The following is a 19,043-nucleotide window of genomic DNA, read 5'->3' on the forward strand; positions in this document are numbered from 1 at the left end:
CCCTTTCACTACGGGCCTCATATTGGCAATCTTCATCGCACGCCGGATTGCCTCAATTCATTCTTGGTAAAAATAAACATTGTTGCTACCGAAAAAGTACATACACGCAAAACCACTGTCAATTGAGCGTAGTCCTCAAAATATCACGTTCAACAACTCATTACTCGCATCCTGCAGCCTCTCCATCTTCTTCTCCAATTCCTTCCTCTTCTCTGACACCTGTGGATTCTCCAGCGCCAGCCTCTTGCATAAATCCTTTCCCTCAGGCCTGTAGATCCCCAGTCTATCCGACAACGTTTCCAGTAAATCACGATTAAGACCCCGAACAAGATCGTGGTCGATAGCGAGGGGGATGACATCCGTGAACCGTTTGTACGCCACTAAACCCTCAGTCAGAGATCAAATCGAACGTAAGACGATACACACAGATACCTTGGAAATACGCTCGCACTTCCGCCATAATACTTAGCGCGGGCTCCATCGGGTCAGGAGGGAGTAGTCTCGCTAGATCATTTGCTTTGATACCATCTATCCCGATGGCGCTGAGCGCACTGATTGCATTTGTAATAGAATTGGTCGTATACTGTATCCCTGCATTTTGCACTCCATTTTGAAAGCACTGAAGCTTGGAAAGGACATCGCTGCTAGAAGCCCGCTGCCTAGCACCTTTATAATACGCGAAGAACTTGGCGTTGTAATCCGCAAGATACAGGGTATTCAGAGTAAACGGGAGGTCTTCAAGGGCATACAGCCAATCCACCTTTTCTTCGGTGCGCTGGAGCTGCAATTTCAGGTAGTCTTGGACGAACACCCTAGAGCAACACTCAGACATGTTAATGATGAAAACGGAAGAGGCACGTACTGAATACGTTGCTCCAGGACGCCCTGCCCATAGCCACCAAAGTGATGAGTGACAACCTTGGCTGCATGCTCAGAGAGAATCCGATGAACGGCATGGCACAGAGCCTTCGCTGGTCTTTTCCACTTCTCGATGAACATGTAAATGAACGAGGCCTTTACGATGAAGGGGAAGTTTCCGGGAAGCTCTCTTGTTCGAGCGCTACATTAAAATATACATCAGCATAATGCATTTTGTTACAGCGATCACCGACTCACTGAAGAGCTCGAGTCCACAGCTCGTCGATGTAGATAGTATTACTATCGTCGGGCATAAAATCATCGGCCTCCTCCATCGGTTCCTCCGGTCTATCGTCTTCCTCATCATCATTCAAAAGGAACTCTGGTCGTGTAAGTCTCCGTTTCCCAGCATGCTTGCGCTCAAATGGCCGAAAATCCGGTGCCGTGGATCGGATTTCCCGCTGGAATTTCTCTTGAACAGGCCGAATCGTCTGAATCATCCCATCCTCATCCGGGATTCCCTGAATATGCGACGCTAAACCAATGGTAAAGGCATGAAGAAGAGCAGATATCTCATGCAGGGGATTCGACGACGGGGCCTTAGGCAGCGCAGCGATCTTCTGAGACGTCTCTTGAATAGCGGCGTCGACCTCCTTTTGGATATCCGGTAGCCTATTGAGAGTACTTTAGTTTCGAGGGGAGTCAGACGCGACACAGACACAGACACTCACCTCTTGGCAATGAGATCCGACAGGATAGAACCAAGACGTGCGACCAAATTCGCAGTTTGGAGGTATCCCTTGTAGAACGAGTCGAGGTCTTTCCAAGGAGCAGTCGTACGAAACCAGTCTCTCTCCTTCTCTCGAGCCTGCTGCCAAGTAATTTTCTGGCCAAGTTCAACAGACGACGGCTGCTTCACGCAGTACCAATTGTTCTCGAGCGGCTCCCTTTCATTTCGTATGAACGCAATCCATCTATCCTCGTCCCCGCTAGCAATACGATCGGGCTTGGTAAGGACACCTTTGAAATAATGTTAATAAATATGCGATTGGCATCGTGAAGTCATACCTATTGTCCTCTTTCCCTTAGGGTCATGCTTCTTAGCCAGGGAATACGCGCCCTGGTTCTCAAAGTCCGCTGTAATCGACATAGTTTTTAGAATGATGCACGTGAGGGGTGGGGGGGCAGCCAGGCGATAGATAACCTACTTTCGCATGCCACCGTCAACAAGATCACACAGCTTGGCTTCATGATATACGACTCGACCAGACTCTCAACCAGTTTGATATCATTCTGGTTTCCGCCTGTGCTTACGCTTGCAATGAGGCCTAGACTTAAATTAGACAGCAGATTTTTGGGACGCAAATTGGAAGCTGAGCGCGCACCAGGTAAATCGCAAAACGACAGGTCCGCCACATCAGGCCCGTTGATTTGGAGGGACACGCAATCACTAGAGAAGGTAAGCTGATTTTTCGAAAGATCTTTATCTTCTCCAACTATGAAATCCTTCATCGGCTCCTTAGGATTCAAGATCGCTCTCTGGGCTCTTCTCAATCTCTCTTCAACCTGACTCTTGTCGTAGATGACTTCACCAAATTGTTTGGTGTCGAGCTTTCCGTGAGTGTCAGCCATACGAAGAGAGACTGTACACTTCCAAGGAGCCGAGGAATATAGTAGACGACATTCTGTCGGGCATCTAGCAAAACTGCATGAGAAGTAACCAGGTAGTAAATCAAAGAGAGTCACCTCGTACATGTCCCACTAGCTCTGGGCAGGGTGATTCCGGATATCGATTCGATGAGCGACGACTTTCCAGCGCTCTGCTGGCCGATGACGGCGATCTGAGGCAGGTCAATATCTTTCTGTGCCCTGAAAAATACGATCAGCGTATTGAATATGTTAAGCGGCTTAGATATCCAACCCTGTGTTGCTCATACGATTCATTAAATCTAGAAGCTTTCTCCGTTCTTTGGAAAGCTCTCTGTCGGCAAGGCCTACGCCATTAGGGTAGTCGTCGTGATCAAATGCCGTGCTAGACGGCGTCGAAGGGACGGAGAAATCTTCAGGTGTGGACATGATGGGGGTGAGAACGAAGGGGTTCACGCTGCAAGGCCGTCCATTCTTGGAGTCTTATTGTGGTTTACACGTGCCGCAGGGAGTCCTTAGGCGCTGGCGCCTATGTCCCATCGATAACGACGGATATGAATGTTCTTTCCCAGAACCTATTCAATGACTCAAATTTTGGATCGACCTATTAATGGCACAGACAAAGAATAGTACAGAGACCCTAATGTCATTCAACAAAATAGACGCCGAATAAGAAATTGAAAACTCACTAGTAAGAAGAAAGAGTCTGATAAAAACGGTAACGCGATTGCCATTCTGGATCACCCATTCCCATGATCTTTCACTTCGTTTATTGATCATATGGCGCTACCCGGGGGGTCACTGCCTCAACTCGAAAGCCAAGTATCTACAATACTGTTGTTACAGCGAGTGGGGCGTGAGTCACAGTCAGCCTGGCTTTTGTTGCATTGTTGCATAGTCCTATTGTGTGGCCATCATGCTGAAATAGGTGTCATGAGATGATGAATCAGGCGCAGCATGGTGTGTTCAAATTTATCGGCTTCATATATTCAAACACAGCTCCTTTGTATTAAATATCTTCCAGGAAGTTTTTCTGACAAATGTTATATATCTGCTTTGATCAAATCGGCGGCTCTCTCCGCGAAGATATATACCGGAACCTGAGTATGCCCTGCTGGTACAAGTGGCTGGAAAACGGGAAGAGGAACTGAGCTTGCTCCAACATAGCACGCATGGGATAAAAGACTTACCAAAATCGAAGCATCCACAATTCTTACCCCCTTCGCGCCCTTCAGCTTCAAATCTGGGTTGACCACACCCCAATCTGCATCAGCGGGTGACATGGCTGTAGTACCCACAGGGTGGAATATACTACCCACCCCGTTCCGAATATCATTTTCGGTGGTGTTTGCGACGAGACCAAGTATGTAGCCATCCCACACCGCAGCCGTAACAAACTTCTTCGCGCTATCAGCAGCATATTGCATAATGGCAATATCTTGCGGATTTGACAAATAGTTTGGATTGATCAGCGGCGGGTCCAGAGGATTCGTACTGTTAATAGTGATGTTCCCGCCTGGTATCAAAATAATCTATACAGTGTTGGATGTGCGAGGGCGATGATAAACCTACGTGATAGAGGGCAAATACCCACGATCCCGATGGAAAAAAAGTTCCCTGCAGGAACAGGTGCGAAGGGGATGCCGTTCTAAAAGAAAGTCAGGTCAGCATTGCCCAAACCTGATTAAAGTGAACGCTGCAAATACCGTAAAGATTAACTCATAATGCCCGGTCTCATTCCCCGCACACGGATCTCCATCCAAGATATTCGCATCTTCAGGAACCCGAAGGAAACCTACCTGACTCGATATTCCCGTCGATAAAAATCCCGTTCGATTCGTTTGCCACTCTGCCAGGGCCTCAGCTTGAAAAGTCGAGTTTCTGAGATAGATGTTTTCTATAGTGTCCGTGTCGTTAACGAAGAAGTTGACAGACGTTAAGGTATGGTCTGTCAAGTTCTTCCCAACGTCGGGAAGATGGAGCGTTGGTGTGATCCCCAGAGCTGTCAGCTCGGTGGCGTCGCCGACGCCAGAGTGAAGGAGAATGTGTGGGGTGCCAACGGATCCGGCAGAGAGGATTACTTCTTTGAGCTGGGCCGGCACCAGGGTTTGTATAGTTGCTAGACGATGACATCATTTCAGACCAAAAAAATTCTCAAGATGGTACTTCGAAAATCTTGTCACCTCCAGCATCCTGAGTAAATTCGACAGCATCAAACGTCGGCCCGCTATCCGAAGTGATGTTTGACTGTAGTATTCGAGTGACATGCACACTAGTCAGGACATGCAAATTTGGCCGTCCGATAAACTTGGTCCCAAGATAGGATGTCTGTGAGCTACTTCGAGTCCCATTTCCGATTGTATATGGGGCCCATCCTGTCCATGTATAATTATCACCAGACTCATTCAGACAAGCCTTAGGAAATCCTCACCAACCCCTAGATGGAACCCCGAATTGTAATCCAAATTGAACGGGAAATCATCGGAAAGCTCCGATGTAGTTTGAATGACACGGCCATCTGTAGCGCGTGGGTACCCGGGGAGGGACACCGAATTGATGCCATTGAAACTGTGTACCGCCGGATCGAACTGACCGGTAGTGTTGTGGTGATCACTGGGGGGCACAAAATGTTCATTCTATCGTATTATCAAGATCAAACCAACTTGGTTGGCAATGGCAGAGAAAGTCAGATTAACCTTTCGAATGTACGGTTGCAAAGCCTCCCATCCCCAACCAGGGTCGCCACTGATCTGGGCATAACGGTCGTAATCCTGAAATGAACCACGCGTGTAGAACATATAATCTGGGAATACATCAGTCATCAGATCTAGGTGGCAAGCCCATCAAAGGGACGTACTGACTGCACTACTCCCTCCTAATCCAAATCCTCTGGGAAACGAAACAGAACGTCCATTCAATCCTGGCTGTTCAGTCGTGGTGAAGTTCCAGTCCCAGGGCGTTCCAGGAGTTGCGTTGACACAAAAGAAGGGAACCTCGGAGAGGAGAACATCAGCCGTCCTAGAGAAAGAGTCAACTTCGACATCAAAGTTTAGATCGAATAAAGGAAGACATACGATCCGCCAGCTTCAAGAATGAGTACGGATATATTGGCGTTCTCTGTCAAACGGTTCGCAAGAACATTCCCCGCAGTTCCACCTGATTTCAATAGTAGGTTCGGGAAATGAGCACTGAATGCAAAAATACTAACCTCCGACGATGATGAAGTCGAAATTAGAAGTGGGAAGATCGTCGAATTTTTCGTATATGGCACCGAGCACGCTTGAACATAATATGAAGAGAACAAAGAAAACGGTATCCATGGGAAATGAATGGATGGGCATCTTTAAGCAGCTTTATGTATTGCGACCATCCCCGGTCGACCGAGCTAGTACCTAGGGGTTTTGTTTCCACACTGTAGTAGTAAGGATCATCATGAGTATCAGTCTTGTGCCACATATCTCCGACAATACTGACAGTTACGTGAATCTTTTGGGTTCGGGGGCTGAGTTTACGGAATGTCAATTGATGAACACCGTTCGTCAAATGATGGTACGGAGGTAAGGAAAGTCCTCATCTTTATTCTTACCCGGACTAGAATGCAGATTGGACAGAGAATTCGCCGACAAAAGGTTTCAACGCAATACGCAATACGCCGTTATGCAGCATCAGGCTTCGTCAACGTGCTGTTGGATAAAATCATTGAGCAAAGAAAGAGTATACATGCACAAACTCATCTGCAGTCATCGTAACATGAGAAGACAGCGAGCAGAAAGCGAACATATAGAGAGGAACGGCATGCACGGGGCATAATCAAACAAGGGAACAACCCCAGTCAATCATTGTGGAAGAACCGACATCATCACCAGACCTTTTCACGGACTCTCAATGCTTCCCTCTTCTCCAAGCCAGGAATCAACTTCCCCAGCTCGTCTCTCAGGCCTCAGCTTTAACATATCAAAGCTTTCTCGCACGTTCCCTAAGCGTCAGCCTATGAGACAGCACACAGGATATGCGAGAGGAACAAAAGCGTACCGAAGAGGTTTTATTGGGCCAAAAATCAATGCCACCGACGCGATTCGTGATCGCAGGTAAGGTGAAGTCTAGCAGAATAACCTCGTAAGCCAAAGACCACTGATAGTCGGGCGGCGTATGCACTGCACGTGAGATTCAGTAGCCGATAATGTAGCCTTTAGCTACTGTTACATACCGATGCAAATAAGATCATTCTTCGGGGCAGAAGCCTATTGATCCCCCTCTCTGGCCAGCTCACGGCCATCCTGTCCCACCCACCTACTCCCTACAATGTTTGGTATACCAGATTCCGCTCCCTTCTTGTCTTCTGGGTCCCAGGCACTCAAGACTTGGGCTCACCACATTGTATTTGGGTTTCCCATCTTGTCGAATTGTACTCTTACCCACCGACTTGCCCCGACAACAACCCCAAACTCGCAGCCTCTCCAGGCCATCGTCATCAGACCAGCATCAATGAAAGATAAGGTAGATAGTCTGGCTACATGAGAGGGAACAGCATTGCGTGTGCTGTAATATGTCTTCTAGAAATGCTATAATGATGTAGTAGTAGTGAGTAGCGCTCAAATACTGATGTGCATTTGACTGGTGTCTTCCCCTGTGGTTTGAGCATTGTCCGAGGAATCAATATCTGCAAGCCAAGCACCAGTCTCAGCTGCTTAAGAAATCAAGGGACCATAATAAGACTGATGTAGCCAGAGCTTTTGCCTGAAGAACCCGTAGATGTACTAGCAGTCATGGAGACCCTAAAAACAATACTGCCAGAGAAGAAGGTTCCGCGCAGCTCCGGGCCGTGTAAACCAGCGTTGCCGCGGCACGGCCTAGTATTAGCCCCGACACCACATTGGGTTAGAGGCGTCAAGCCAAGGACAAATTGCTTCCCCGGCCGAGCCTGGCCTGGCCTTTGCACACCAAAGTGATGCATGTGGCAGACGACAAAAATCGGCGACCGAGTCAAGCGCATATCGACTTAGCCAGCAAGAATACGTGAAACAGTGCTCCTTTCGCAGTGCCAACATATTCTACGGTTTTCTGTTTCAGATATCCCATCTCGAAGGTATCACGAAGGAAATTCTCCTATGTATTACGCGTATCACGCCGCGGTTCAGATCGATGCTCTGAACTCTTCGGAAATGCTAAGCTAAAGTCTTCAAATAATTACGCCCCCTTGATAAGATCTGCCGCCCTCTCAGCAATAATATACACAGCCGCTTGAGTATGTGCTGCCGGCAAGAACGGCTACACACAACGTGAATCAACACTAACGTTCCACACAAGAACAAGAACAAGAACCCACCAAAATCGACGCATCGACAACTCTCACGCCCCTGGCACCCTTCAACTTCAAATCCGGATCTACCACTCCCCAGTCCGCACCTTCCGGAGACATGCTTGCCGTACCAACTGGATGGTAGATACAACCTACTGCATTCCTAACATCATCATCATCCTTGATATCCGCCATGATCTCAAGGACGTAGTCTTCCCATACCGAAGCCGTGACAAATTTCTTCGCGCTGGCGATAGCATATCGCATGACAGCGAGATCCTGCGAATGAGAGAGATAATTCGGGTTGATTCGTGGCGGGTCCAGGGGATCGGTACTGTTTATGGTGACATCCCCCCCTGCAAGAAAGAAAAATACTCAGAAGCAGCGCAGAACAACGAAAGGGACGATGCACACACGCGATAATGGACATAACACGACAGTCGTAACGCAAAAATAGTTACCCGTATCGGGGATAGGTTCTGAAAACCGCCCGTTCTATAAGGGACTCACTCAGTTCAGCCCAGCCAAAAAAATTTGTCTCGATGAAATCCTACGTGCCGTAAAAGCCAACTCGTAATGCGCGGTCTCATTTCCCGCGCTTGGCTCTCCCTCCAGAACACCTGCATTATCGGGAACGCGAAGAAACCCCACTTGACTAGCTATCCCAGCCGTCAAAAATCCCGTCCGATTGGCTTTCCACTCCGCCAACGCCTCTGCTTGAAACGTGGCGTTTCTGAAATAGATATTCTCCATAGTATCCGTGCTGTTGACATAGAAGCTGAGAGTCAACATGGGGTGATCAGTCAGGTTCTTTCCAACGTCGGGAAGATCGAGCGTCGGGGTGATTCCCAGAGCCTTTAGCTCAGTCCTGTCGCCGATACCAGAATGAAGAAGGATGTGTGGAGTACCGATGGAACCAGCGGAGAAAATTATTTCTTTGACTCTCGAAGGCGCGATTGTGTGCGTGGTTGCTAGGAAATGAAGCCAATGTCAGTCTGTAAACTCGAGTGTAGTAAAACTGTGAAACGTATTAACCCCCCGTGTTCTGAGTAAACTCAACGGTATTAAATGTTGGTATCCCACTGGTCTTAGCGATATTAGACTGTAAGACTCGAGTGACACGCGCATGAATTAGCACATGCAAATTTGGCCGGGCGATGTAAGAAGGCCCAAGATAAGACGTCTGCGAGCTACTTCGAGTCCCGTTTCCGATGGTATATGGTGTCCAGCCTGTCGACCTTCAGCGTCACCCAATACTCATTAGTGTGACTCCTCACCAATGCCTAGCTGGTATCCAGAGTTATAATCCACATTAAAGGGGAACTCGCTAGATAACACCATTGTCGTCTGAAGCACGCTACCGTCCGTGCCACGCTGGTATCCCGGGAGAGAAACAGCATTGACACCATGAAAGCCATGGACCGCAGGATCGAACTGTCCCGACGTGTTGTGATGATCGGAAGGGGCGACGAAGCGTTCGTTCTAACAAGCCCAAGTCAGTGAGATTAGTAAACGAGAGGAAACGAACTGGCCCTTCGCATGTACGGTTGCAAAGCCTCCCATCCCCAACCAGAGTCCCTGGTGATCTGGGCATAACGGTCGTAATCCTGAGACGATCCACGTGTGTACAGCATATAATCTGGGTATACCTCGGCTAGTGGATCTATCTTGCAGGTCTTTCAAAGGGGACTTACTGACTGCGCTACTTCCCCCTAATCCGAAACCTCTCGGGTATGAAATGGAGCGCCCGAGCAATCCTGATTGTTCCGTTGTAGTGAAGTTCCAGTCCCAGGCCGTCCCAGTCGATACGTTGGGCGAAAAAAAAGGGACTTGAGTGAGTAACACGTCCGCAGTTCTGGCGAAATGATTTAGAGTGTTGAAAAGGAGATTCAAAAACGGTGCACCAACGATCCGCCTGCTTCGAGTACGAGCACAGAGGTATTAGGGTCCTCTGTTAAACGATTCGCGAGAACGTTTCCCGCCGTTCCGCCTGGAATGCAAAGTGAATAAAGAAACGCCATACTTCAAACGAAAAGGAAAACGAACCTCCGATGATGATGAAATCAAAATCAAGAGTCGGTAGCTCTTCGAAACGTTCGTATATGGCGCCGAGGGCGCTGGAGCATAATGTGAGGAAGAAAAGGAGGGAGAAGTCCATAGGAAAAGAAGGACACGTCGAGAGTTATCTGCAGTGTGGCTTTTTGAATCCGTTGCAAACCTAAAACTCCCGATATTATCGTGGCATTCAACAAGTCTAGCGAAGGAATTTTCTACGATGAAGAAAACAACGTCATAGTGAGAGTGCTGGACCTTGAGAAAAGCCGAAATGGCATCATCGCTATCAGGCACCCCTACCACTTGGACGCAGAGATCAATGAGATGCCGGCTAACAGAAAAATGGAATGATCCTGAGCGTGTGAAAATTATCCGGAGGAGATTCGCCACACGAAAAGTATCATGCTTTTCGTCAGTTAGCCCACATGGACTCAAAGTCGATGGCCCGTTTGCAGTGTGATTACCGTAGTAATGACCCGAGTGTAATGATCCGCCTGAACAGCCTCAAGAGACCGAAAGGCATGGTGCAGAAAAATGGTGAATCTTACACTATGAGCTTTACGAAAATTTGCACGTCATCCCAACTCGAGCGCGAGATCTTGAATCTAGAATCAATTTTGCGCTACCCAGGTAACGTCATGAGAAAGAAATCTTTCGTGTTTCTGCGGAAGGTCCGAGTTAGCTCGTCCTTTCATAACATTGCGACTTTCAGTATCCAGACTTATCGTAATAGCTAATATAAAAGTACACGGAGCAGGCTCCGGATCCAGAGGCTTGGCGTGGAATAGTACATTCTGCGTTCCTCTCGGCTATTGCATATATCGGCACCTGAGTATGTGTTGCTGGCAGAAACGGCTAAGATCACTAAACGAAGACGACCTAAAAGAACTCACCAAAACTGACACATCACCATTCGACTTCAAATGCGGGTCTACTACGTCCCAATAGGAGACAAGCTTGCTGTTTCTGGGCGGTGGAAGATAGTCCCTTGGTGGTGTTCATCGCGATGCCGAGGATATGAACCTTCCCACACAGGGGCGGTGACAAATTTCTACGTGCTACTTACTGGTCGATCAAAGCGGATTCGTACGTTCCCACCTGCCATGATGATGAATAGGCAACGTGCAAGGCTGATAATACTAAGTACGTTGGGGATTCCGATTTACTTCCACCACCCTGCCTAAATTCAACATTGGCAATATGCTGATGTCTTTTGTATTTATTCGACGAGCCTGAGAATTCGGGTCACGGCACAAACTTGTCTTCGTGAAATGGTCAGCGGGCAGTTGTGTTCAATGGCGAGGAGGTATATAGGTCTAGTATACATTGCCAAGGACTGCGACGATGGGCGAAAGAGAAACTGCGTGGTTGAGCACCGTCATTATCTTGAAGTGACCATGATTCATCATCGTCTGTGGACAGAAGCCTTCCAAAGAGATTTACCCAGTCGGGGGCTCGAGGAAACTAAAGCGGACTAGACATAATACCCGTCCAGCCAAAGGACGCAATGAGATCGCGACACCCGCCCAGAACGCACGGCGGGCAGGGCCAATCTCACGGTAGACGACAGGTCCATCCATCAGACATTCCCCAAGTTGATTTCTGAACTCAAGCATCGGCAGACCCACACGGCGTACGGCCAGTTGGCAAGATATCCAGGACAGTGCCATTCCCCGAGTTTCTGTTTCCACCCTGCCGACAATATATCCAGGCGTTTTAAATTCGGGCAGGCTTCCTCAAGGAAGGAAGGAAAGTCCCAAGTCAGCTGCGACGGTGGCGAAGTTTGGAAGAGGGGAAAGATTCCTCTAACCGAGTATCCATCTCCGACAATAGATGGGATATACCGCCCGAAAGAGCGGCGTTGAAGAGAAGGGCGGAGATTTCTGATAGTGCGAATAAAGTAGGACCCTAGAACTAAAAAAGAATTGAAGAAGGTTGAGTTTCCAGTATAGGATGGAGATGGAGAGATATAAGTCACCTTGAGGTCGTCGATGACGTGTTCGATTGTAGATTCATAGTTAGACATGGGAATATGGTTGAAGATAACCCTGATTAGTGTATCCAGGGGGAGGTTTGTCATGTTCAACAAGTCGTGCAGTAGCCCCGTTCATATGCTGCATGACTGAACTCTTTCCGCAGAGTGGAGCTACCATATACCCTGCCACCGTAATATCCACTTGCACTGCAACAGCGGCAAAATTCTCCTCCAAGGTTATTGATCCTAGAGCTGCGATGCTCATTATATTCGGGTACGCTGCCGGACAGGTAAGGTCATGGTGCACGGGTTTCCTCAATGCGCTGAACGGGGCCGTCAATAGACAGTCCTTGGAATGATCATGTTGCATGACAGTTCTGCTCCTCGTGGTATCTTTGACAAATTTTACCCTGCGGGAAGGTCTTCAGGGAGAACCGTGTAACGACACAGAAGTTGCTGTATCCTCCCTGTTCGAGCAAGAACGTCAGGGACAGAAGAAAGCCAGACAGAGATGGTCGTAACATTACCATGATGCATAACCAGCTCATATGCAACCATGTTGTCAATGGCGAGGCCGTACTGATTGCCGTGCCACGAATACCCTGTTAAGGAACAAGTTATCAGAACACGAAAGGCAAACTATCAGCATAAGCATACCACCGCCAAGGGTGAAGCCAGCCACGCCAACACCTGATACCATCCCTCCGAGAACGTTGACGCCTTGGACATTCAAGGCTTCGTAAACGTCATCCCAAATATTGCCGGCACCAATGACCGCCGTCTGGGTCTCCGGGTCGTATGTGATATCTCTAAAGCATGTCATGGCGATCTGGACGCCAGTTGTAGAGAAGAATCCTGGGTTGGAGGAGTGTCCTCCATCTTTAATCTAAGATGAGTGAAATAAATTAGCGTCGTCAGGCGAGACGTGCTTCCAAGAACGTACCCCAAAAGACGTTTGCGTCTTGCCTAGTGTGACGAGCTAGAATAGTGCGTATCAGGATAAGAAGAGAACGAGCAAGTTGATTACATACAATTACACCAACGTCTTTGACGGATCCAGGTTTCTACACTGTAAGTTGATATTTGAGAGCTTGAGCTGGCATAGCGTTTGTTGTCCACCCCGTACGAAGAGAGCCTGTTTTCATTCAGCAAGGCGATAAGCGAAGAGGCGACTTTCACAAACCAGGGTAGTAGACATCTGTTGCTTTCGAGACCTAGGCTGCGATGTGCCCACAGGCATGGAGTTCAATAAGTGTGTCAAGACCAGTGGCGTGTCTGTTCCAAAGGTGATCCACGCAAGACCTAAGATAAGGGCAGCGGAAAACATGGGGGGGAATATTGGATACCGATGAAGAGTGGTGTGGGCCATTTTCGGATTTACACGAGTGAACGTCACCGCCTCCGGGCAAGCGTCACAGTGCAGAAATATGCGGACATTAAACAAATAGTATAATTGGGTAACCCAACCTGGAGAATGTGAATCAGAGTGTGATCAGACTTGATAATAAAGACACACACCAGAGAGCAGAAGATCATAGCATTTCAGTCAAGTTTCGCAGGCTCAGCTGTGTATTGTACGCCCGCATGCCAATCGAGAGGACAAAAATAAGGTTATGTTCAACCATGCTGCCCCTCGAGTAGCACCTTTCCAACCCACGGTTTCGCAAAGCGAGGCAAGCGTCCTGGTGAGGAGGCTACGAGAGCATGCCAACTGCGAGCAGCGATAACAATGAGGACAAATTCATTCGCCTGTGCTAAGGAGGATTCACCGTCGAGCAACTATGAATCGTGAGCCATTCCGCCTCTCGTGTTTTATTACTGCCACCAAATATATGCGTCCAATTGAACGAGTGCCGGCGTACAAGGAAACAGATTCACGCTCCTAGGGAGGCGTTCGTTCACTGAGAAGCTGGGAAAGAGGTGAAGAAATAAAGGGCACGATAAGAAGGGGAAGAAACTTGTCGAATCAATAGTCATCAACAACGCGTCCAGATTTCTCACGGCCTTCCAACAGTCGATTTGGCGACGCGTCCCATTTAGACCGCTCGGCGAAATCTCTCTTTTCTGAGAGTTAGGAAGGGCGCTCGGATCCATGGAACGATACTTTCGTCCATTTCCCGCCTGTTCACCGGTCTTCCACTGAGTTCAACCCGTGGCGCTTCCCAACACTGCCTTTAGAACCACAAGTCGACTTTTTTTTTGAAATTGGATCAGCAATATTTGAAATACAGATCCACATTTCTCCTCTCCCAGGTCAACGCCAACTACTCCCAAATATCCAGATATCCCTAAAGTCAAGACATGCAGTGAAATGCTCGACTGGCGAGCCTAAACGTTGGATTCAGAACTCTTCGATTGGTCAACGGTGCTAGCGCCACCCGAGCTGGCCGCGGTAGTCGAAGATGAACTCTTGCCACTCTCACGACGACGAGAAGCTTGGCCTGCCGCAGAGGTGGACCCCTTACTATACTTGCCAGTAATGGATCGCCGGAGGCTCTGGACGACGCCCCGCATTTTGGGAAGTGCAGTTCGCATCGCGCCATTAAAGTGCACCTTCGGCGGCGGTGCTGGCAAATTCTGAACCGAGGACGACGAGGCAGACGTTATAGCCGAAGGAGGGAGAAGTTCCTGGAACGTCGAAGGGGACCCGGTAGACTCGACCTTCGGGTTTTTTCCATCTGTTAGATGACTATCGATACGGAAGAAAAAAAGAAAAAGAAAAAGCCAGCGAACCTGAAAAGGCTCCAGGCCTATTAGTTGACGCAGAGACAGTGACCGGCGTCAGGGTACCATACTCCTCACCAGGGGCGCTCTGGTACAACTTCCCATTTTTGTCGGTGAAGGTATACCGCATCGTGTCTGCATCGTATCCGACTCTTCGAAAACCTTCCGGAAGGCGAAAAGAATCCTGAAAAAATAAAAACTGCTTCAGCAACGCGTCCTACAGCGGCGAATAACCCGTACAGACCTCAGCGTGCTGCGACCAACGAGGCATGTTTGTCCAAGGTTGACTTAGTTCCCTTGGACTTCATATCGACGACTTTATATGCTTTTTTAGTGGGCACGGCCTCGCGAAGATCTGCAAAGAGCACTGTGTCAACGGTCCTGAGCGATGTCCGCATCGACTTGACATGAGTCTACTTGTGTGGTTTGGTTGGTGTACATCCAGCTTATGTTTTCTTCCCATCAATCCAAACAATCCTACAGCTATACAATGCCTGCCGTGCCACCGGCACCCAAGACCTTGTTGGACGAAGTTTCGCTTACTTGCCAATTACTCGCTCATCTCGCAGCCGGAAAACAGAAAATTTCCTCACCTGCCTGTAGCATCTGTGGATATGACAGACCATTCTATCTAACTCCAGGATAGCCATACTGCCTGAAAACACTCTAGGAACCTGAGGTGGGTCAAGTCCTTGACACTGGCAGAAGTTCTGACTCAGAGCAGGGAGGTCATCACACAGCCAGAAATTCATTTCCAAACCAGCGCCATCAATTTTACACTCAGTTCATTTGTCCCACATCGCATTCAGGCCTCCAATTGGCAAGGTCTGTTAACTGAAGGTAGGCCAAGCCTTCAAGCGGGAAGGTCATTACACAGCCAGAGGTTTGTAGCGCCTTCAACTTTTACGTTCAGTCCAATTTTCCCCCGACCCGTCGCATCTGGGTACACAGCCTGAGCCAGAACTTCATTTTCAACCCAGCGCCGTCAATATTTACGCTCAGTTCATTTCCCCCCCGGCCCGTTGCGTTCAGGACACGGTAATAAACACTTCCTTCCTTTCTTCCTCTCGTCGCCATCCGTCAAATTCGGCGCAAGCGCGTAATATTATGGCAGCCCTGGAAACGTTCGACTTGTATTTGCCGTTCCGTTGCGGCTGTGCGCATTGTGCATTGCCCGAGTCGAGATTATCCGTCCCGCTCATTTCTACTGACCAGGTGTTTTCTTTCACAGCATGCCTCCTTTTCTTCCTATGCTGCCAATCCCTCAAGCGGGAAGGTCATTACACAGCCAAAGGTTTGTATCACCTTCAATTTTTATACTCAGTTCGATTGTCCCCCGGCCCGTCGCGCTTAGGCTCTTTCTTCCTCTCGTCAAATTTGGCAGTACTGGGATTTGATTTCACACTCAGCTTGTGACTGACTTGAGTAGACGGACTGTGCGATGTCCAGATTGTAGCAGCACTGGAATCTTGATTTCGACGTTTCGACTTGTATTTCTCTTGTGGCTGTGCATCTGTCCAGGACATTAGGCATTGAGCATTGTCGAGCTCATCTGTCCCACTTATTTCTACTAATCCTGTGCTTTTTATTCGCACCATGCATGATTTTCTTGCGATGCTTTCACCGGCGAGTCATGCTTCTTCCGCCTCGCCACTATTGTGCAGGTAAGCATCGTACCCCGACTCGTCGGTGTTTTCCTCCCTTTAGTCTTAACCTGAAGATCGTTCGACGGTAGGACACGTCCGGGCGGTGGTGGACGGAAGGGGTGAGTACTCTCCTTTTTGTTCTGACTATCTGGGTGATATTTATTTTTCTCAGTCCTGCCTTTAGCACATAGTTTATCGGCGTGCATCCTCCGTACCGACGCTGTTATCGAAAAGATCTACATATGATATCGATGTTCGACTTGTGTTTACCCTCTGCGGATACAGCAGTGCACCCGTCCAAGGCATCAAGCATCGTCCGAGCTGATCTCATCCATCTCACTCATTTCTACCGACCAGCTTCTTTTTTTACGATGGCGATCATGTCTTTTTCTTGACAGTGCCTTCGTGCGATTTTCGAACCTTGGAGATTTCCTATCCCTGATAGGCATCTTTTTATCCGTTCTATCCGGGAAGCGTCTGTGTTACCAATAATCAATCCATCTACAATGAAAACGAAGTTTACGCACTGCCTTGACCCGTTTACTTTGAAGCTACTTCCGGGCCGCACTTTCACCTCGCGATTCAAAAATTAAAATTCAATCTCTTAACAGGATTATGTTGAACCTGTCATTCGGCAGTGTCAACACGAGGAATAATACGAAGGAAAGAACCCGCGTCGAAACGGTGTTCCATTCCATTCAAGTCCTATGTACACTGGATCGATACCCCGAGCATCTCTGTGGCGGTATGATTTTCCGATAACTCTCCTTTCTCCCCTTACTATACTTTAAACCCTCCCGTCAAAAACATGACACCGTCCGGATCCACCCTCTCCCTCGCAGCCTCCATCCTCCCCAGCCCCTCCTCACCATACATATCCACCACAGGTGTGCCATAAATAGCATAATTCGGATATATTGGTACACCCTTCACACCAAGTTTCTGCGCCGTCCTCCTCGCAGCATCGTGAAACACGCTATCCTCGCTCTCCGACGGCCACTGCAAGTTAACATTGGTGGGAAGGACGACCTGCTTCCGCGAGCCCGGGTACGCAGAGGACCCCGCGGAAGCGTGAGCGAGAAGGCTAGGAAGGAAGGGTTCGAGAGCGTAGCTGACCACGAATGCGCCGTGTGCAGATAAGGTGCGACCCCAGAACTAACGAAAGTGAATTAGCGAGTTTCTAGGGAAGGTAAACGACACAGCCTTACGTTGACCTCATCGACGATCCCTTCAATGTTAGCCTCGGAGTAGTTGAGCGTGGGTATTTCATTGTATACAGTCCTAGTCGACGTAAGCCGTCAGTAATGCTATGGACGCTCGGAGTAAACCAACGGACCTATATCCAGCCGAAAGATTTATGGACGCAGATGTAGAATTGATGAGGTCAAAGAAGGAACGAGTTGTGACGTCCTGTTCCAAGGCGGGTATGGCGAGGAAATCGTCAAAAATACCATTTGGAGGGGTAGGCCCATCGTAGAATATCTGGGTGCCAAGGTATACCTGTTCATAATACGATTCAGAGCTCGCAGATTGAGAGACTTGGAGACGATGTGAAGTACCTCACCACTGATGTATCCATATACTATGAGCATCCCAGCCTTGGGATCAGTAACCTCTGAACAGAATTTGACAGTCGCTGCATTAAATGCGGATATATAGCTTGCATTATATGAGGATAGTCCACCCTAGAGATACAAGTCAGTTTTCGCCACCAAAATTCCAATGGTGCACGTACCCAAACAGCACCTTGCGGGTACGTCTTCAGGGTAAATCGAGTAATGATACCATAGTTGTTGTAGCCACCCTATTACAATAATTTCATAACAAGAAGGACCTGAGAAAAAAGCACGTACCTTCAGCGAAAAGAACAGATCTGGATCGTTCCCTTCTGTTACGGTCACCACAGTACCATTAGGCACCACCAACTCATATGCGACCACATTGTCAATAGCGAGGCCGTACTGGTTGCTCAACCATGAATATCCTTCATATAAGCATCCACTCAGGTCGTAGATCATAGAAGATAACCATTATACATACCGCCGCCAAGAGTAAAACCCGCCACACCAATTCCTATTACCCTTCCCCCGAGAACATTGACACCCTGAGCATCCAGTACCTCATAGACATCGTCCCAAATATTACCTGCACCAATCACCGCCGTCTGGGTCGCAGCGTCATACGTGACTTCCTTGAAACGCGTCATGGCGATCTGGACACCAATTGTTGAAGAAAACCCTGGGTTCGTAGCATGTCCGCCGCCTTTGACCTAAAAAAGCGACATTCAAGCATAGTTCAAAAAAGGACGACTTAAAACAGGTACGCCAAATGCCGTCTTCGTCTCGCCTAAAATTCCCAGCTACAGTGAAACGTATGAAAGACGGGATACAAACGACAATAATGAAGTACGAACGACGATGCCGACATCTTCAGCAGATCCGGGTTCCACACTACATTTCGATGCCTGCGAGCTTGATATCGCATAGTGCTCGTTGTCTGCTACATATGATGAGGATCCTATCGAAGGTCAGCAAAAGACCGCGCGAGAAGACGTAATGCTAACCAGGATAGTACACGTCTGTCGCAGACGAGACCGCAATCGCAATACGCTGGCACGAGTCGAAACCCAGCGCGATTCCCACTAGACTCAGTAAAAGTGCAATGGAGAGCATATGTCTGAGGAAAGAGGGCCGGGGAGTTAGGTAAAGGACGCATCCTTTATAAAACGTTTCGGCATTCGATTCCGACCCCTCACGGCATCACAAACCTTAACGCCCATAAGTAGGAACAATCGCAACCTGGAAGAATACATATACATCTGCAAGTGATCAAACCGAGA

At 48.5% G+C, this 19,043-nt stretch overlaps 5 protein-coding genes across 5 annotated transcripts; all 5 read right to left on the reverse strand.

Moving 5' to 3' along the window:
- Positions 1-135: 135 nt before the first annotated feature.
- On the reverse strand, positions 136-2,934 carry BT62DRAFT_897243 (uncharacterized protein; the record flags this gene model as incomplete). The annotated part of the gene is made up of 10 exons (XM_043183294.1): positions 136-380; positions 433-812; positions 863-1,060; positions 1,117-1,530; positions 1,590-1,878; positions 1,927-1,995; positions 2,067-2,186; positions 2,244-2,554; positions 2,605-2,727; positions 2,780-2,934. The coding sequence occupies 10 exons, from the start codon at positions 2,932-2,934 to the stop codon at positions 136-138; spliced, it is 2,304 nt and encodes a 767-aa protein (XP_043038888.1).
- A 614-nt stretch (positions 2,935-3,548) lies between these two features.
- BT62DRAFT_898054 (aryl-alcohol oxidase-like protein) lies at positions 3,549-5,825 on the reverse strand (the record flags this gene model as incomplete). The annotated part of the gene is made up of 10 exons (XM_043183319.1): positions 3,549-3,632; positions 3,696-4,021; positions 4,078-4,153; positions 4,212-4,595; positions 4,672-4,880; positions 4,937-5,141; positions 5,202-5,308; positions 5,363-5,523; positions 5,580-5,661; positions 5,714-5,825. 10 exons carry the CDS (start codon positions 5,823-5,825, stop codon positions 3,549-3,551), a joined length of 1,746 nt encoding a protein of 581 aa, XP_043038889.1.
- Positions 5,826-7,692: 1,867 nt separating this feature from the next.
- Positions 7,693-10,964, reverse strand: BT62DRAFT_1007126 (uncharacterized protein; the record flags this gene model as incomplete). Its single annotated transcript, XM_043177308.1, has 16 exons — positions 7,693-7,773; positions 7,832-8,160; positions 8,221-8,283; positions 8,359-8,775; positions 8,840-9,034; positions 9,082-9,286; positions 9,319-9,443; positions 9,499-9,659; positions 9,713-9,794; positions 9,851-9,921; positions 10,023-10,264; positions 10,324-10,408; positions 10,486-10,547; positions 10,608-10,738; positions 10,795-10,882; positions 10,926-10,964. 16 exons carry the CDS (start codon positions 10,962-10,964, stop codon positions 7,693-7,695), a joined length of 2,376 nt encoding a protein of 791 aa, XP_043038890.1.
- Positions 10,965-14,162: 3,198 nt separating this feature from the next.
- On the reverse strand, positions 14,163-14,834 carry BT62DRAFT_994870 (uncharacterized protein; the record flags this gene model as incomplete). Its single annotated transcript, XM_043190486.1, has 3 exons — positions 14,803-14,834; positions 14,568-14,742; positions 14,163-14,512 (listed from the first exon to the last, which is right to left on the reverse strand). Exons 1-3 carry the CDS (start codon positions 14,827-14,829, stop codon positions 14,163-14,165), a joined length of 552 nt encoding a protein of 183 aa, XP_043038891.1. The 5' UTR covers positions 14,830-14,834.
- A 2,096-nt stretch (positions 14,835-16,930) lies between these two features.
- BT62DRAFT_969911 (FAD dependent oxidoreductase) lies at positions 16,931-18,876 on the reverse strand (the record flags this gene model as incomplete). The annotated part of the gene is made up of 10 exons (XM_043188959.1): positions 16,931-17,359; positions 17,413-17,485; positions 17,541-17,704; positions 17,752-17,889; positions 17,940-18,008; positions 18,058-18,188; positions 18,245-18,473; positions 18,528-18,563; positions 18,618-18,721; positions 18,768-18,876. The coding sequence occupies 10 exons, from the start codon at positions 18,874-18,876 to the stop codon at positions 16,985-16,987; spliced, it is 1,428 nt and encodes a 475-aa protein (XP_043038892.1). The 3' UTR covers positions 16,931-16,984.
- Positions 18,877-19,043: the final 167 nt, after the last annotated feature.

The sequence above is a fragment of the Guyanagaster necrorhizus genome (genome assembly GCF_019112545.1).
Source record: "Guyanagaster necrorhizus MCA 3950 unplaced genomic scaffold BT62scaffold_15, whole genome shotgun sequence".
NCBI lineage: Eukaryota > Fungi > Basidiomycota > Agaricomycetes > Agaricales > Physalacriaceae > Guyanagaster > Guyanagaster necrorhizus.